The 17,374-nt window shown below is 56.1% G+C and overlaps 1 protein-coding gene across 2 annotated transcripts; it reads left to right on the top strand.

Annotated features, from left to right (window-relative positions):
- The first annotated feature begins 9,887 nt into the window (after positions 1–9,887).
- Positions 9,888–16,319, top strand: NR4A2 (nuclear receptor subfamily 4 group A member 2). 2 transcript variants are annotated; one of them, XM_074873887.1, is made up of 8 exons: positions 9,888–10,164; positions 10,959–11,072; positions 11,231–12,096; positions 12,768–12,897; positions 13,018–13,106; positions 13,543–13,745; positions 14,491–14,669; positions 14,779–16,319. In XM_074873887.1, exons 3-8 carry the CDS (start codon positions 11,233–11,235, stop codon positions 15,033–15,035), a joined length of 1,722 nt encoding a protein of 573 aa, XP_074729988.1. In that variant the 5' UTR covers positions 9,888–10,164; positions 10,959–11,072; positions 11,231–11,232; the 3' UTR covers positions 15,036–16,319. The 2 variants fall into 2 exon arrangements, with proteins under 2 accessions (XP_074729988.1, XP_074729987.1); XM_074873886.1 differs by having other exon boundaries at positions 13,018–13,181.
- Positions 16,320–17,374: the final 1,055 nt, after the last annotated feature.

The following is a 17,374-nucleotide window of genomic DNA, read 5'->3' as shown; positions in this document are numbered from 1 at the left end:
TAGAACACATCTATCACATCCTGTTGTGGTTCTGCTGCCAGGGAGCCATATTGCAGCAAATGAACCTAAAAATAACTGTGAAAACGCATCATACGCCGAAGGACATCAAGAATTTGTTGTTAATAAAAAACAAAAGTGAAAGTCTCACTGGCGATGGACGTCAGGAACACAAATAACTGAGACACCCTCAGGACAGGAGTTTATTGCTGTGACTTGAGTGAACAAATTCCCATCAGGGCTGTTCTACATGGACTCTCAAGTTCATCTCGTGGAAGACAAACCAGTGTATGGTGTGGTGACTCCTTCAGCGGACCTGGAGGTTAAACTGCCTGTCCTGTTGTGATGCTAAGACTGAGAAAGAAGAGGTTACTCAGAGCCAGAAAGTAGCGATGGAATAAAATACCAGAAAAATCCCTCGTGCACCTGTGAGGTTCTGCTTTCTGTTCTTGCGCAGAGTGTGGGTGCTGTCGGCTGGGCACACACCAACCTCCAGACGCCCTGGCACAGGGGGGTGATGGGGCGATGGGCTCGGGCCCCCCGGCCCCCACGCTCGGGGCTGGCTGCGAGTCAGCTCCTCGCCGCGCATGGCGTCAGAGCTGCGCTCAGGGCGCTCCCGCAGAATGTTGGCCGGAATGTTTAGCGCTTTGCCTGTTCTTTGAGAATGGTTAATTGCATTTCACTCATTAATCTTATGGCAAGTTTTCCCCCTCGTTTTACCCTCCCAGACTTAGTGATTTGGATGCCACTCAGATGATTAGTAACAGCATTTAACTCAGGCCTCAGACTGATGGTATTTCCCAAGTTTTCCTCTGATTCCTTGATTGAAATTAGTCTCAGTACTGGATGGGTGTATTGACAGTGAAAGGGGGTGGGCCTGCCCACTCCGCCTTGCTAATATATTGACAAGATTTAAAACAAAACGTTCTCTCTCACGTCCACACAGCCGTTCCTCCTGCCCTTTCCCTATCCCCTCTTCTACCCGTCCTTGTCTGCTCTCCTGAGAAGCGGCTCTTCTCTGCTGCCTGCGTTAGCCAGTAAGTGTCTTGTGAGGCAGGGTCATGAGTCCGGTTGTGTTTGCGTTTCTCAATATCCCACCTAATTCCTGCTCTAATTCCCACTGAATAAATTTCCCAAACTCACTGTCCAGATGTTAACCTGCTGGAAGGTGTGGCGAATTGACAGGGAAACAAAAATGCAGCTTTACTACTTTGGTAGCTGCTTTCTCAGTCACATTTATCAAAGAGGTTTTCCCTGCTCTAGATTTTCATCAATGCTAGTCTAGATCGTTGTGAGCTTGCAGTGTCAAAGTCTCGTGGTATAAGGCTGAACAACAATTAGACACACAGGACCATTACAGTGTGTGTTAAATGGGATCTTCATACAGCAGGGAGAATAAATTCTTACGAAGCCACTACACGACCATTGTTTTAGGTAAATGAGGAAGAGTAAGACTTGATATTTCTTAAAAAATTAGACTAACCTTTTTTTTTTTTCCTTTAAAAACCTTAATAAAACAATGTCTAATTCCCATGGAACTGGGAACTCAGCCAAACCGATTCTTGCCCCTTCACATAGAAGGTACCATTGACTCCAGAGAAACACGTCCAAGCCTCACAGCCTGAAGATTTAAGATGAAAACATTGTCCCCTTCCTTGCCCTGTCATTAATCTGAACTCATTCCACGTGCAGCAGTGGAGATTTTCTCCTCCAGCGCCACGGTACAGATTCTGCGCCCTCCACGTGTGCTCCGTGCGGCGCGGACCGCAGGCTGCCGTCGGCACGACACCGTCCACCTCCGCGAGGGCGAGGAGCGTGGATTTCATCCTGCCTCCGCGGCGTGAACGCGAGTGTTCCCCGGGCACTAAACCCTCTCTTGCTTAAATCAGGGTTTGGTGCAGTGAGTTCAGGCTGACGGCAACCGCACAGCCCCGAGCTGGCGTAACCACATCCTTACCGCTTGGTGCCCGGGGGGAAGGATCAGGCCGATGCTCTGTGAAAGCTTCAACCGCTGCCTCTGCTCGGTGTTGCTGGCCCCAGACCCGCTCCCGCCTGCGGTGGCTACCGAGAGCCTGGCGACGCTTGCCCGCCCAGCCTGACTGCGGCAGTTTGCGTGAGGCGGCTGTTGGTGAGCGGTGGTGAGCTGCTGACTCGCTGTGAACCAGAACGCAATATATTTACATCTCATTATCGGTACGTCAACAGGGGCCAGTTCTGTGGATCCGCCTGCTGAGAAGTATGGGCTAATTTAGCAGCGATCTGACTGATAGAAAAACTGACTTGCTTTTCCAATGATATCTTGTACTAGGATGATGTGATCCGGAAACTAATATATTTCCTTTTGCTTATCGCATCAGTATGGCCCAATTTTGTTGGCGATTGTATTGAACAATCTGGTGAATATACAATCCAGTTTTGATTTCTCTCTTTATGATCACTAAAGGTCTCTCATCCAAAAAAATATTTTTATTTACTTGTAATGTTAATGGGATTCAGTTTTTACCTCAGTTTTAATCTAATTTTTTTTTCATATTGAAGAACCAGATCCCCTTTAGTTAAAACAGAAGAAAAAAACCCAAGTTTTCCTTCCGTCTATGTGCAGGTTGAGCTACAGTTTGGGTGGTTTTACTTAATGCTACTCTTTCTCAGATCGGTGTTTATTACTTACCATCTTCCAAATGTTGCAAAGAAGACTATATTGTTTATTGTGTGTTATGATGTTTGTATCAGCACTAGTGTGGCCAGCAGGGACAGGGAAGGGATCTTACCCCTGGACTCGGCACTGGTGAGGCCACACCTCGATGAGTGGGTTCAGTTTTGGGCCCCTCACTCCAAAAAGGCCATTGAATGACTCGAGCGTGTCCAGAGAAGGGCAACGGAGCTGGTGCAGGGTCTGGAGCACAGGTCTGATGGGGAGCGGCTGAGGGAACTGGGGGGGTTTAGTCTGGAGAAGAGGAGGCTGAGGGGAGACCTCATCGCCCTCTACAACTCCCTGACAGGAGGGTGCAGAGAGGGGGGATGAGTCTCTTGAGCCAAGGAACCAGCGCCAGAACAAGAGGGAATGGCCTCAAGCTGTGCCAGGGCAGGGTCAGACTGGCTCTTAGGAAGTATTTCTTTGCAGAAGGGGTTGTTGGGCGTTGGAATGGGCTGCCCAGGGCAGGGGGGGAGTCCCCATCCCTGGAGGGGTTGAAGAGTCGGGTTGACCCAGCGCTGAGGGATCTGGTGGAGTTGAGAACGGTCAGTGTGAGGTTCATGGTTGGACTGGAGGAGCTTCAAGGGCTTTTCCAACCTCGATGATTCTGTGATTCCCGCCCTTGGCAGTGAGTCCATCCCACAGCAGAGTGTTTGAGAGGGCTTCAGCGAACGGCTTCTAGTCGGGGGTTACAGAAATAGGCTCGTGGTAACTCGGTCAAACCAGACATTCCTCCTGCACTGTTTCACATCTGCGAGGCCTTATGCAAGCGGCCGCCGCGCGGGACGGAAGATAACGATGCCATGATGTCCTCAGCAACAGATGGTTTTGGCACCAGCTGCTGCGCCCCCAGCAACCTCATGCTGTTGTTACGAGGCCCCACGTAATGAAAAACATCTTGGAGGAAAAAAATACTTTTTGTGTGTGTCCTGGCTCCAGCTCTGCACAGCGCCTGGGCAGAACCAGAGGCACTTCTGGAGCCCATCACCCCCCGCTCCCTGCACACACGGACCTCTGGCCACGTTGTGCTCCCGGAGCTGCGGCCAGGGGCTGCGCTGGAAACCTGCCCCTTGCAGCAACTTCCGTCAAGTTTTGTTTTCCCACAGTCACAGGGAGTGTGTTTCTGAGGATGGTATGAGTGGGGAGGATCCCAGATACATCGAGAAAATCCCTCCCAAAAGAAGATTTCACTTAAAATGACAAAAAGGATTTTGCTGAAAGAAAGTAGTTAATTAATCCAGATTTCTGTCTGGTTTGGCAGTCAATTCCCCAAATACAGGGAAAACAATGTGTAATTATGCTATTTTAGAGCGCTCGTGACATAACTACATCCCTCAAGTGTCATTTCTTGGGGTTTGCTGACGGGCTGGGTGTTGGGGTCACCCACACCTGTCCAGGCAGGGACCCGCCGCTCCACGGCCTGCACACAGTAATTCTGGGGGAAAACAAGTGGAATTACGTTCATGTCTTCTACCAGATGCAAACTGACTGGAAGAGCTGGAACGGGGCAGCTCCACGTTTCTGCCGTCCCTACCCCTCTTCCCCATCGCATCCCGGTGCTGGCCAAGGGGCCCAGGGCAGCCCCGGGGTTGCTCTGTCCCCCTCAGGTGACGGAAATTCGGGAATGAATCGCACCCGGTAAGCTATAATAGTCTCTGCAGCGTAGTCACTACTTTGGGCATTTTCAAACCTTTTAGGAAAACGCTGCCAAGATAAAAATCCAATCTACGTCTGCGATAGAGTGTGTGTGCGTGGGGGGCGTCTGAGTGTGTAGATGTGCGCTTTATGTAAGAAAAACTTCACAAGGTGCTGAAAATAGCCCCGTTTTCTGGAGTCGGTCCCATCCTGAAGACGCTCGGCTGACATCAAACCCCCACCACGACGGGCTCCCGGGTGCGGAGGTGAGGGGCTACACCCGGGCAGGGGCTGCCCCCATGGACCCCGACATGCGTGTGTGGACACGTGTGTGTGGACACGCGTGACGAGGTGGGCCCCAGGCTGGAGAGGGGCAGCATCATTTCCAGCGCCGTGATGGGGACAAGTTGTACGTGTGGAAAAAAATAAATTAAAAATTTAAATATTTTTAAAAACCTAAAAAGCCAACAAAAAAGCTCCAAAGCAACACCCTCCTGCAGCCCGCCTCCAAGCCCGGCGGGGGTGGGGTGGGGGGATGTTTGGGGGAGCCCCTCACAGCGCTCCCGCGGCCGCCCCCCCTCACCCCTCCACAAGCCGTCACGGCCCCCCCCGTCCCCCCCGTCCCCCCCCGCCCCGTCGCTGCCGTCACCGGGCCGCGGCGCTGACGGGCGCTGACGCGCTGCGGCGGCGGCTCCGCGCTCCCGTCCGCGCTGCTCCGCGCTGCACCGCACCGGCGGCGGAGGCAGGTAGCGTCGGGGGGTGTGTGTGTGTGTGTGTCTGTGTGTGTGTGGAGGGCGGGGGGGGGAGCAGCCGGCAGCCAGGTTTGGGTTGGCAGCGCTCTGCCAGCAGTTCCCGCACAGCTGGATGGCGCCGGGGGGGGGGGCAGATGTTGTAACGGCAGCTGGAGCGCGGCCGGGCCGGGAGCATCTGGAATTCCGCACGTGCCATATGGGCCGTTTAGCCCCTCACCTCGAGGGATCCCCAAACATCCCCCGGGAAAAACGCGGCGCAGCAGGGGACAGGGACGGGCGGGCGCTATGGCCGGTGCCCGGCCGGTGTGAGAGCCGGGGGACCCCACTGCTCCCGCGCGGAGGAGGCGGCCGAGCCCCCCTGGCCTCTGCTCGCACCCACCCCGACAGCTGACGTGCCACCCACTGCGCTTGCCAGCCGCTGATAATGGAGGGAAAACACGGCTTTGTAGCCTCCCGTCGAAGAGCCGCGTGTTGGGCGGAAATCAACGTTACCGAAGTCAATCGCTTCCGTCGTCGGACCCCGTCAGCGTGGCTGAGGCTCAGGAGGGGGCTCAGAGCAGGAAGGACAGGAGAGGGATGGTCCTGTGGGAGTTTGAGGAAAATGGAACGGGGGTAGTGGAGTGCTCGTGAGCTGCTCCAGGCGCGTGCGAGTCTGGCAACGAGCCCCCCTCCACGCTCGGACGGCTCGAACTTCACGTCGGGGCTTGAACTTCGTGTCAGGGCCCAAACTTCATGTCGGGGCCTGAACGTTACGTTGGGGCTTGAACAACTTCAGGTCGGGGCCTGAACTTCACATTGGAGCTCAAACTTCACGTTGGGGCTCAAACTTCACGTCAGGGCTCGACCTTTGCATCAGCGTCCGACTCCGGAACTCCTGTCCCAGCTGCTCGCTCTCCATGGGGAAACCAGCCGGCTCTGCAGGACAGACAGACGGACGCCCGCACTGCCACTCACTGCCTGGGGCTGGGGCCGTTGTCCTGGCCCGGAAGGGGGGTCAGTGCTGGCGCAGCAGCCACTGCAGTGAAGACGCTGATCTTTCGCCGGTTGGGTTTGGGTCTCGCGATGTTGCACCTCACGTAAAGAAGTGCTGAAGTGAAGTTGGACAGAAGGATGCTTTACTCCTCTTCCCCTCCGGAAGGTACTCACAGGCGTGGTACAGCTCGTTTTGGGTCTCTCAGTGGTAACACCGGTGTACGTAAGTGTCGACGTCCTTCTGCAGTGTGTGTTCGGAGAGCAGGGACGGGCCGCAGGTGCTCCGGGGGCCTGGCACCACCTCGTCCCTCAGCAGGGCCACGGGCTCTTGGCCTGGTGCGGGGATTCTGGAGAGGAGCAGTGTCACCCGCTCGCACACATTGTGTCTTCTGATACCCGCTGCCTTTCTGTAAATCTTATTTGCTCTGTTGAAGAGGAAAGAAAGCTTCCTTCTCCCAAAACACCATCCCAAAACACTCCCCCGTGTTCGACAGGGTCTGCACGCGTGGCCTGAGGGTCGGGAGCTTGTTGCTGTGGGGCAGAAGCCACGTTGCCGCTGCAGCACCCTCTTTGCACGCACTGCACGGCGCGGGCACAGCCGGGGAGAAGAGAAGGAGCAAACCCGCCACGTCCCCCGAGGCACCGAGGCTGGCATCACCCACGTGCAGGACAAACAGCACCCTGACGCCCCAGGACAGTCTTTGTGCATCACCAGACCGTTGGAGGCCAGTGTTCCGTGGAGCCCGTGGTGCTGCCCTCGTGCCTGGAACAACGTAAACTCCACCACGGGGGCTGTGATCCCGTCACGGGCTGTCTCCTCGTAGAGGTACCGCTGCGCCTGCCGCCAATTGGTTCCCGCGCTGCTTAATCTTAAACAAACACCGTCACTTTCCCTCAGACCCTGGGAATCTGCGGCGGGAACGACAGGGAGGTTTTTGCGCTTTTATTGCTAACGAGGGTGCAGCGGAGCAGGTCCACGCACGGGCGGTCCCCAAAACACGGCCTGCGGGGTCAGCTGCCGCGCGTCCTCCCGTGGAAGCGTCCTAATGAGCTGCAGATGGGAAAAACCTCATTAGTGGTGGCTGCAGCCTCGCAGGAAGATGGATTTTTACTTTTTGGAGTACGCCCCGGGGATGGTCCTCCTGTATGGGCTGGTCAGGGTCAGAAATGCTCGTGATTCACCGTTGGGCCCTTAAGCACCGACGGGAGGGCGTGGGGCTGTGGTGACACACGTGTGCCTCGGCGTGAACATGCGTGTGTGCGCACACGCCTGCGCTTTTCCTCGGGGGAGGAGCCGGAACAGGCCCCCGGGACTGAAGGGAGCAGCACCAAGATGCGCTGTGGGGGATAACGGCTCCGGTTGTGCCCTGGCCTCCCCCTCCCCGTGACAGCCGGGCTGGGGGTGTCTCCTTCACCCTGCGGTGTGACAGGGGGTGTCTCACGCGGGCACACAGTGACCACCCAAACGTTTTCCAAGGGGGCCTGGGGGGGCAGGGGGGCCTCTGGCCCATCAGTGCTGCCCTGTTTCCCCACGTCTGGTGTCGAGGGGCGTTTGGGTCTTCTTAAACTTGCTGATTTTCTGGTTTTAAGCACCGATTTCCGAGGGAGCGCAGCCTCCCGAGCCAGTGAAGGTGCAAATCTCCCGCCCATGCTCAGTTTTGGGGTTCCCTTTGGGGGAGACGAATGCAGAAAGATGGGTAAGGGGTGCTTCATCGTCAGCACTTTGGGGGAAGAGCGATGGCTCTTTTTAATTAAACGTGTTCTTTGTGCTCGTGTATTTAGATACCAAAATACAGCATTTCCCCACATGTATGAAATTGTGTTTGCATTTATTTAATTTAGAGTTCTTTTTTAAAAGCATGTAGTCTTGAATGTTTGTTCTCCCTTTTTTTTTCACATCATTACTCTGATACTGCTTGATTAGCTCCCTCCCCAGTCATGATTGGTAATTAAAATAGGCATTAAAATTAGTCACTTAGCAATTTTGCTGTTCAATTGGCAATTAAATTACTTAATTGCAATTAAAGTCCTAATTTTAATTGGCAAAATGATAGATGTAGATTTAAGATAATATGTATAAATACTTTAATAAGTGTCTATATAAGGATTACTTAATTACTCAACTTCAAGTTTATGCTGTTAACTTTAGAACTTTTAAGTGAGTAATGAAATTTATATTACATCTATTCTAAGGATATGGTAATTAGATGTATTACTTATCCCTATAAGGGCCTTTGCAGCAAGTGTCTTCTGTGATGTTAGAACTGGAGCCTGGGCCGACTGTCGCGATACGACGCTGGCGGCCGCGTGCCCGTCCCCGAGGGGACGTGCGGGGCCAGCACCCCTGAGCTGCAGGCGGCCACCCGGGGAAACATCGGGCTAACTCGTCCTGGCGGGCCACAGGCCCCGCACAGCGCTGCCCGCTTGCCCTCCCAGCCTCCCCCATCCCTCTGCCCTCGGAGGAGCCTCGGGAGCGGCTCGGGAGGAGCGGGAGAGCGGTGGGACGGAGCTGCCGGGGTGGTGGGAAGCGGTTTGAGTGGGGTCTGGGAGGTTTCAGCTGACAGGGAGAAACGTTCCACAGGGACGACGGTGACAGGCGGCGAGAGAAGCGGCTTCGGAAGGAGCGCGGCTTCGCAGGAACCGCGGCGCAGCGCTTCGCGGGGTGTTGGCGCAAGGCGAGGCTTTTCTGCTTGAAAACGGCAGCTTTTAGGGTCAGGTTGGGCGGGCTTTTCTTCTGCCATTCTGCGCACAACAGGGTTTGATGACTGGGGCCTGCACCTGACCGTTGCTGCCTCCCACCTCTGGAATTTGGCAGAAAAAAGCACCTGTGAGCAGACGCACCGTCCTGGTGTGTGGCTGCGGGCAAGGACGTGCCCTTATGGGACTTGGGCCTTTTGTTTTTTTGCTAAATTTTTTTTTTTTTTTTTTCAGGCTGGACCACAGCAGAGGGTCCCATGGGAAGATCCGGGGTGGGGGTCGGAGCTCACTGCTGAGGAGGAGGCCAAGCGACCCCGCTGAAGCCCACGCCATGTGGACCTCAAAATTAACATTCCTGATAGGTTTTTAATAAGTGCCGTGCCCTTAATTCTCCTAAACCAGCCCTTCTTTGCATCACACTACCCCCCCTTCGCTTTCTCCAGCCCGCGCTGATCCAAACTTGTACTTTTAAGGATGCAAATAGGGGGGGCTGCGCGCGGGCGGGGCTGGGGGGGTGGAAATAAAAACAAAACACGCGGAAACTTCGCGTGCGCGTTTGTAAGAAACGGGGGGGGGGGGCGAGCAATAAAAGGCGTCGCGTCGCGGGCGGCTCTGGGCTCGGGGGAGCGTTCCGCAAAGAAGGGGTTTTCCCCCCCAAAAAGCGCGCGGAGGGGGCGGCGGGGAGGTCCCCGCCGCGGGAGCTCCCGTCGGGGCGCGCGCTATTTTTGGCGCGCCGGGCGGTTGCGTCAATGGTGACGCCAGAGTGGGGGTGGGTGGGAGACACGCGCCGCCACGCCCCGGCCTCACTTTTTCCCTTGACGCCGGGCGGGGGACGCCACCGCCCTCTATGCAAATGAGGCCACGCCCCCCGCTTCGTGCGCCGCGCGTGGACGGGGCGGGAGGGGGGAGCGGCGGGGGCGGCCGCGGGGCGGGGGTGCGGGGGGGTGTGTGGGGGGGTGTTTAGGGGGGGTGTTTTGGGGGGGGTGTTTAGGGGGTGTTTGGGGGGGTGTGGGGGGAGTGTTTAGGGGGGGTGGGAGGGGGGTATTTAGGGGGGGTGTTTCGGGGGGGTGTTTCGGGGGGGGTGTTTTGGGGGGGGTGCCCACTTGGGGGCGTGTCCCGCGCCGTGATGTCACCGTCGGAAATTTACCAAAGGGAGCGCGCGGCCAAGGGGGCGGGGCGAGGGCGGCCCCTCGGCGCCGCTGATTGGCCGCGGGGGGCGCTGACGCGCGGTGACGCGCGGGGGGCTCGAGGTGCACGTTGGCCGCGGAATGAGGAGCCCACATAAACAAAGGCACATTGCGGGGAAGGGACACTCCGGCCGCCGCTCGGGTCCCCGACGTGTCCTTCCGCCCGCCGCCCCGACGTGTCCTCCCCGCCGCCGCCCGGCACTTGGATGCATGCGCCGGTCCCCGCTCTCCGGTGAGTCCCCGCGCACGCAGACCGCTGTGTCCCGCGTGTCCCCCCCCAACACGCACACACGCCGGGTTTCCACGCGCGACCCGTGGGCGCGGCGGCTCCTCCGTGCTCCCATCACGCGTGGGGACCGCCGCGCTCCTCCTGGAGAGGCTGGGGCATGGGGGGGGACCACAGACACACGCTCGGGGGGTGCCGCTCCCCGTGACGGGACACCCGTGGACGCGTGTCACCCGTGGGTGAAGCTCCCACCCGGGCTGGCTGTCACCGGCGCCCGGCGCGGATGCCGAGACCCCCGGGGAAGGGTTTTTTTGGGGACACACACACACACGGACACACACACACCCACACACACACACACCCCCGCCGCGCCCCGCCCGCCTCTCCCCGGAGAGGGACGGAAACACCGAACCGGCTCCTTTCGCCCAAAAATCGGGGCGGGGAAGGGGGGGGGGGGGGGGTAAACGCGTGCGGGGCTCCGACAGCCGCCTGACAGCGCGCCCGCGGAAAGTTTTCTTCGCGATTAAAAAAACCCCTAAAACCAACCCAAATCCAACGCGGCTCCTCGGGAAGGGCGGGGTGGGGGTCGGGTCTGGGGGTGCTGTCGGGTCACCCCGCCGTGCCCGGGACCGCTCCCGCACCCCCCGGGCCGGCGCAGCGCGGCTCCTCCGCGGGTCCCGGGGTTGCTCCGAGGATCCCGGGGCTGCTCCGCGGGTCTCGGGGCTCTCTCCGCGGCTCCCGGGGGCTCCCCCGCGGGTCCCGGGGCCCCCCACGAGCGGTTCTGTGTGTCTGTGTTTCAGCCGGCGCGCTGGGCTCCTCCTCCGCGCTCTAAACCCGCGGAAACTCCGCTCTCCGCCGATCTCCGACACTGTCCGCCTTCAGCTCCCCCGACAACGCCTCTAACGCGGCGGAAGGTTTGTGCGCTTGGCTTCCGCGGCTCGATCCGCGCCTCACCCCCCACCCCACCCCCCCCACCTCGGGACAGCGCGGAGCGGCGCGGAGCGGGGCGGGGCGGCGCGGGGGGAGCGCGGCTTTGCGGGGCCGAGTCTATCTGACCGTGTTTCGTTCGCAGCCATGCCCTGTGTTCAGGCGCAGTATGGATCCTCGCCCCAAGGAGCCAGCCCGGCCTCCCAGAGCTACGGTTACCACTCCGCCGGCGAGTACAGCTCCGATTTCTTAACCCCGGAGTTTGTCAAGTTTAGCATGGACCTCACCAACACCGAGATCACGGCCACCACCTCCCTGCCCAGCTTCAGCACCTTTATGGACAACTACAACACCAGCTACGACGTGAAGCCACCTTGCTTGTACCAAATGCCCCTCTCCGGACAGCAGTCCTCCATTAAGGTGGAAGACATCCCGATGCACGGCTACCAGCAGCACGGCCACCTGCCCCCGCAGTCCGAGGAGATGATGGCCCACTCGGGCTCCGTCTACTACAAGCCCTCGTCGCCCCCCACCCCCTCCACACCGGGCTTCCAGGTGCAGCACGGCCCCGTGTGGGACGACCCCGGCTCCCTGCACAACTTCCACCCTAACTACGTGGCCACCACGCACATGATCGAGCAGCGCAAGACGCCCGTCTCCCGCCTCTCCCTCTTCTCCTTCAAGCAGTCGCCCCCCGGCACCCCCGTCTCCAGCTGCCAGATGCGCTTCGACGGGCCCCTCCACGTCCCCATGAACCCCGAGCCGGCCGGGGGCCACCACGCCGTGGACGGGCAGGCCTTCGCCGTCCCCAACCCCATCCGCAAGCAGCCCTCCATGGCCTTCCCCGGGCTGCAGCTGGGCCACGCTCCGCAGCTCCTGGACAGCCAGGTGCCCTCGCCCCCCTCCCGGGGGTCCCCCTCCAACGAGGGGCTCTGCGCCGTCTGCGGGGACAACGCGGCCTGCCAGCACTACGGCGTCCGCACCTGCGAGGGCTGCAAGGGCTTCTTCAAGGTGAGCGGGCAGGGGGACGGGCAGGGGGACGGGCAGCGGCCGGCAGGGGGGGCGGCCGGACCCGCCGGGGCGAGGAGCCGCTTTCCCCTTCAGATGGAAATTGGTTAGGACAGAGAAACTGTGGCCGAGCTAACCAAGTGGAACAGAATTCCCTGTGGTAAAATTAAGTGATCTCTTTATTTCGCCATCCTGATTGAATAATCTTATCATTTTAAATAGAGGAGGTCTCCAAGGAATGTAAATAATATGAATGCCCACGGATTTGTATTTACCGAGCGTCTCCTGCCCTCCTCTTGGCATATAAAACACAGCCAGGAGCTGCGGGGTTAGCTCAAATGTTAACGCTATCAATTTTCTCCTGTTAAATGCCCTGGGAAAAAAGGAAAAAAGAGAGAAAAATTTAAAAAAGGAGAGAGAAAAATAATAAAAAAAAAAGACAGAGAAATTTAAAAAAAAAGATAAAAATTAAAAAAAGGAGGAAAAAATTTTAAAAAAGATAAAAATTTTAAAAAAGAGAAAAATTAAAACGAAAAGAGAAAAATTAAAAAAAAAAAAAGATAAATTTTTAAAAAGAGAGAAAAATTTTTTTAAAAAAAGGGAAAAGCAAAAAAAAAAGCAAATAAAGAGTTGGGGAGCAGGGCTGACCACCCTGTCCGTGTGTCCCCCCCCAGCGCACGGTGCAGAAAAACGCCAAGTACGTCTGCCTGGCCAACAAGAGCTGCCCGGTGGACAAACGCCGCCGCAACCGCTGCCAGTACTGCCGCTTCCAGAAGTGCCTGGCCGTCGGCATGGTCAAGGAGGGTGAGTCCGCGGGGCCGAGCTGCGCCTAGCCGGGCCGCGCCTAGCCGGGCCGAGCCTAGCTGAGCCGCACCTAGCCCGGGGGCCGGGCCGGGGGTGGCTGAGCAGCCTCTCTCTTTGCAGTGGTGCGCACAGACAGCCTAAAAGGCCGGAGGGGTCGCTTGCCATCCAAACCGAAGAGCCCCCAGGAGCCCTCTCCCCCCTCTCCCCCGGTGAGTCTGATCAGTGCGCTGGTGAGAGCCCATGTCGACTCCAACCCGGCTATGACCAGCCTGGACTATTCCAGGGTAAGCTGGACCGAGCTCGCGTAGGGACCTCGCTGCGCCCACCCGCCCGGCCGGGGAGGGGGGGGAGAGGCGAGCCCTGCCCGCCCTGCCTGCCTCCTGCCCGCCCCGCCGGGGGCTCTGCCCTGCCCTAACCCCGGGATCGGGCCGCGCAGAAACCGCCCTCCGCGCACGGGCAGCGGCGAGCTCGTAGCACCGCTCGGAATTGCATTAATTGCCCCGGCACAGCTAATTTCCTCACTGGTCAGAGAGAGGTTTAATTGTTAGAAAAAACCTGGCTCCCCGACTAGGAGCGGGGTTAGCAATTTCACGGGTTATATACTTTAGAGAACCTCATTAAGTGCTTTTTAAAATGAATTTCCAGTTCCAGGCTAACCCCGACTACCAGATGAGCGGAGATGACACCCAGCACATCCAGCAGTTCTATGATCTCCTGACCGGCTCCATGGAGATCATCCGAGGATGGGCGGAAAAAATCCCCGGCTTCACCGACCTTCCTAAGACGGACCAGGACCTGCTCTTTGAATCCGCCTTCCTGGAGCTGTTCGTGCTGCGGCTGGCGTACAGGTAAGCGGGCACAACCCGAGGGGGGAACTTGGGGGCGGTTATGAAATCAGATCCTTTCAAGGTCCACTGATCTGCGTTTTATTAACTCCTCGGTAATTAGGTGCCTCTTAAATCCTTCATTTATTGCTCTTCAAGTAATTAGTTGTTTAGCTTTTCTCCCCCCATCTTGTCCTTTTTTTTCCTTTTAATCTTTCTTTCCCTCTTTTTCTTTTTTCTCTTTCACTCTCTCATCGATTCTATTTTTCTTTCTTTCTTTCTTTCTTTTCTTTCTTTCTTTCTTTCTTTCTTTCTTTCTTTCTTTCTTTCTTTCTTTCTTTCTTTCTTTTCTTTCTTTCTCTCTTTCTCTCTTTCTCTCTTTCTCTCTCTTTCTCTCTCTTTCTCTTTCTTCCTCTCTTTCTCTCTTTCTTTCTTTCTTTCTTCCCTTTTCCCCTCTTTCTTTCTCTCTTTCTCTTTATTCCTTCCTCTTTTTCTCCCTTCCCTCCTCTTTCTCTCTTTAATCTTTTGTCTTTCTCTCTTTCTCTCTCTCTTTCTTTCTTTCCCCCTCTGTGTTTCTTTCTTTCTCTTTCTTTCTCTTTCTTTCTTCTTCTTTTTCTCCCTCCCCTCCTCTTTCTCTTTTTAATCTTTTGTCCTTCTCTTCTTCCTTTTCTTTCTTTTCCTCTCCCTCTCTGATTTTTTCTTCCTCATTCATTCATTCATTCATTCATTCATTCATCTGTTCATTTTGGGGCTGTCACATTCCTTCCAGGTCAAATCCAGTGGAGGGAAAGCTTATCTTCTGCAACGGGGTGGTCCTGCACCGGTTGCAGTGCGTCCGCGGCTTTGGGGAGTGGATCGATTCCATTGTTGAATTTTCCTCCAACTTGCAAAACATGAACATCGATATCTCTGCCTTCTCTTGCATCGCTGCCCTGGCCATGGTCACAGGTCAGTGTCCCCTCTCTCCCGCCCGGCCCCGCCGGGCAGCTCCTTTTCCCTCCCGCCCGCCTTCCTCTCCGCACCAGACCCGTAACGGCCACGTCCTTCTCTTTTGCAGAGAGGCACGGGCTTAAAGAACCCAAGAGGGTGGAAGAACTTCAAAACAAGATTGTAAATTGTCTCAAAGACCATGTGACTTTTAATAACGGGGGGCTGAATCGCCCCAACTATTTGTCCAAACTCTTGGGGAAGCTCCCCGAACTTCGCACGCTTTGCACGCAGGGGCTGCAGCGCATTTTCTACCTGAAACTGGAGGATTTGGTGCCACCGCCAGCAATAATCGACAAACTTTTTCTGGACACTTTACCTTTCTAAGACTCTTCCCGTGCACTTCCACTGAACTGAAGAGGAACTTCCCCCGTCCGACGGGGAATTCGCCGGGGCCCAGAGCAGCACCTCTGGGTGCCAGCGTCCCACCCCGACCAGTGTTGCAAACCTCCTGCAGGCAGAACGTCAATGGGCATTTTGGCTCTGGGGCATCATGGATGCAGATCATGGACTACACAAATACCATGGTATAAACTTTTTATTATCAGCTTATAAATGAATTTATTATTAAGGACTTCTGATTAAAAAGATGAACATATCTGGCAACGCCGGGTGCGCAGCTAAGACTCATACGGTGGCAAACAAAGTGTTAAGGTGACCCACAAGTCTCACCCTCCTAAAGACTAAAGTTTTCTGCTGTAAAAGAAAGCTGTAATATATACAAAACCTAAATGTTGCGTGGGTGGCATGTCATTTAAGAAGGCGAAGGCTTGTAAATTTATCAGATGCAGTTTGGCTTTTTAAAAATTATTCTGTGCCTATTTATGAAGAAATATGGGAAACAATTCTAAGGAAAAAAATTAAAAATAAAAGCTAAACGTGTTTGCAAAAAAAAAAAAAAAAGCGGGGGGGAGAATAAAGAGAAAGAAAAATAAATCTCTCCGTACCAGGAAAGCATGACGATTCTAGGGTGACGATGTTATAGGCACTTGCTATTTCAGTAATGTCTATATTCTATAAATAGTATTTCAGACACTATGTAGTCTGTTAGCTTTTATAAAGACTGGTAGTTATCTAAGCTTCAAACATTTTCTCAATTGTAAAATAGGTGGGCACAAGTATTACAGAACCCGAAATCCTCCCCAAAGGGACACATAGTGTTTGTAAACACCGTCCGACATTCCTTGTTTGTAAGTGTTGTATGTACTGTTGATGTTGATTAAAAAAGAAGTTTATATCTTGATTATTTTGTTGTCTAAAGCTAAACAAATCTTGCATGCAGCAGCTTTTGACTGTTTCCAGAGTGCTTATACATAACTCCCTGGAAATTACTGAGCACTTTGAATTTTTGGTTTGTTTTGTTCCTTTTTTTTATGTCTAAAATTGTCGGTTAATATATTATTTTCTGTTTGAGTAATATTTTTAATATTGCCATATTCTGTAGTATTTTTTCTTTGTATATTCCCAGTCTGGCACACGATACGAGTCGCTGCCTTTTTTTCTATGGTGTATGACAGTTAGAAACGCTGATTTTTTTTTTTTTCCCTCTTGATAACTCTTTCTTTGAGAAAGACAATTTTAATGTTTACAACAATAAAACATGTAAACGAATGGAATTTCGTCTTCTTTCTGTCGAAGCGAGAAGCAGCACCACCGGCATCCATTGCCCGCAAAGGACAATGAGCCTCCGAGCGTGCAGTAATAAACTGCAGAGGAGGATGGATGGGGCAGTTTCCTTTCGGAAACGCCCGCGGCGGGACGCGCCGGCCCTGCGGGAGGAAGAGGAGGAAAACCCGAGCCTAGAAGGTTGGTCCTTTCCCGGATTTTTCCCCGCGGCAGGTCCCCGCAGCATCCCCGCCTGGCAGCGCTGCGGCCGCCCGCGCGCTTTTCTGGGACAAATCCCCGTTTTTAGGGGGGGAGGGTTAAATTTCGAAACCTCGTCCCGCGGGTGCCGGGGTGGGTTTTTGGGGGGGCGGCCCCCCTCCTCCGGCAGCGGGGTGCTGGCTACCGGGGGGTGCTACCCACCCAAGGCTCCGGGGCCCGGCGGGGCGGGTTTCCCTGAGCCCGGCTTTGCTGGGACCGGCCGGGGCAGCACCGCGCTTAGAAACTTCCCGCGGCCCCGGCGGCGGAGAGGGGGCTGGGGGGGGACGGGGGTGCGCTCCCCCCGTGTCCCGGCCCCACGCGTGGCAAGGGAGGAGGAAACGAAACTCTCGGTGGCACGTCTGGGAATTTAGAAAACTTCAGCCTCTTGCGTCAGGGAAAAAAAGAAATGTCCGGGGGGGGTGTGGGGGGGTGGGATGCCGCCCCTGAGATCGGTTTTAATCTGCTCCCTGCCGGCCATCCCGGCCCAGAGGGACCCACGGGCGGACGGACGCGGGGGGGCTGGGGGGGGGGCTGGAGGAGCGCCCGGCTCGGCGGGGTGACGGGGGGGGGGACGTCGGGTGCGAGGGACCGCGCATCCCCCCGCGGCCGCTCCGCACCTGCGGAGCCAAAGCAGCCGCCTCGACGGGGCTTCCGCGACCCTCTCCCCGCGCATTCCGGCCTGTCCCCTCCCCGCTGTGTGTGTCCCCCCACCCCCCACCCCAACCCGCCCCGGGGCTGCTGGCCCGGCGGCGAGGGGCTGCGGTCGGCGGCTCTGCCGGTCGCCACCGGGCCAGCACCCGCGG

The sequence above is a fragment of the Strix uralensis genome, chromosome 6 (assembly GCF_047716275.1).
Source record: "Strix uralensis isolate ZFMK-TIS-50842 chromosome 6, bStrUra1, whole genome shotgun sequence".
NCBI lineage: Eukaryota > Metazoa > Chordata > Aves > Strigiformes > Strigidae > Strix > Strix uralensis.
Note: the sequence above shows the minus strand (reverse complement) of the source record. Positions and strands in the feature narration are given on the sequence as shown.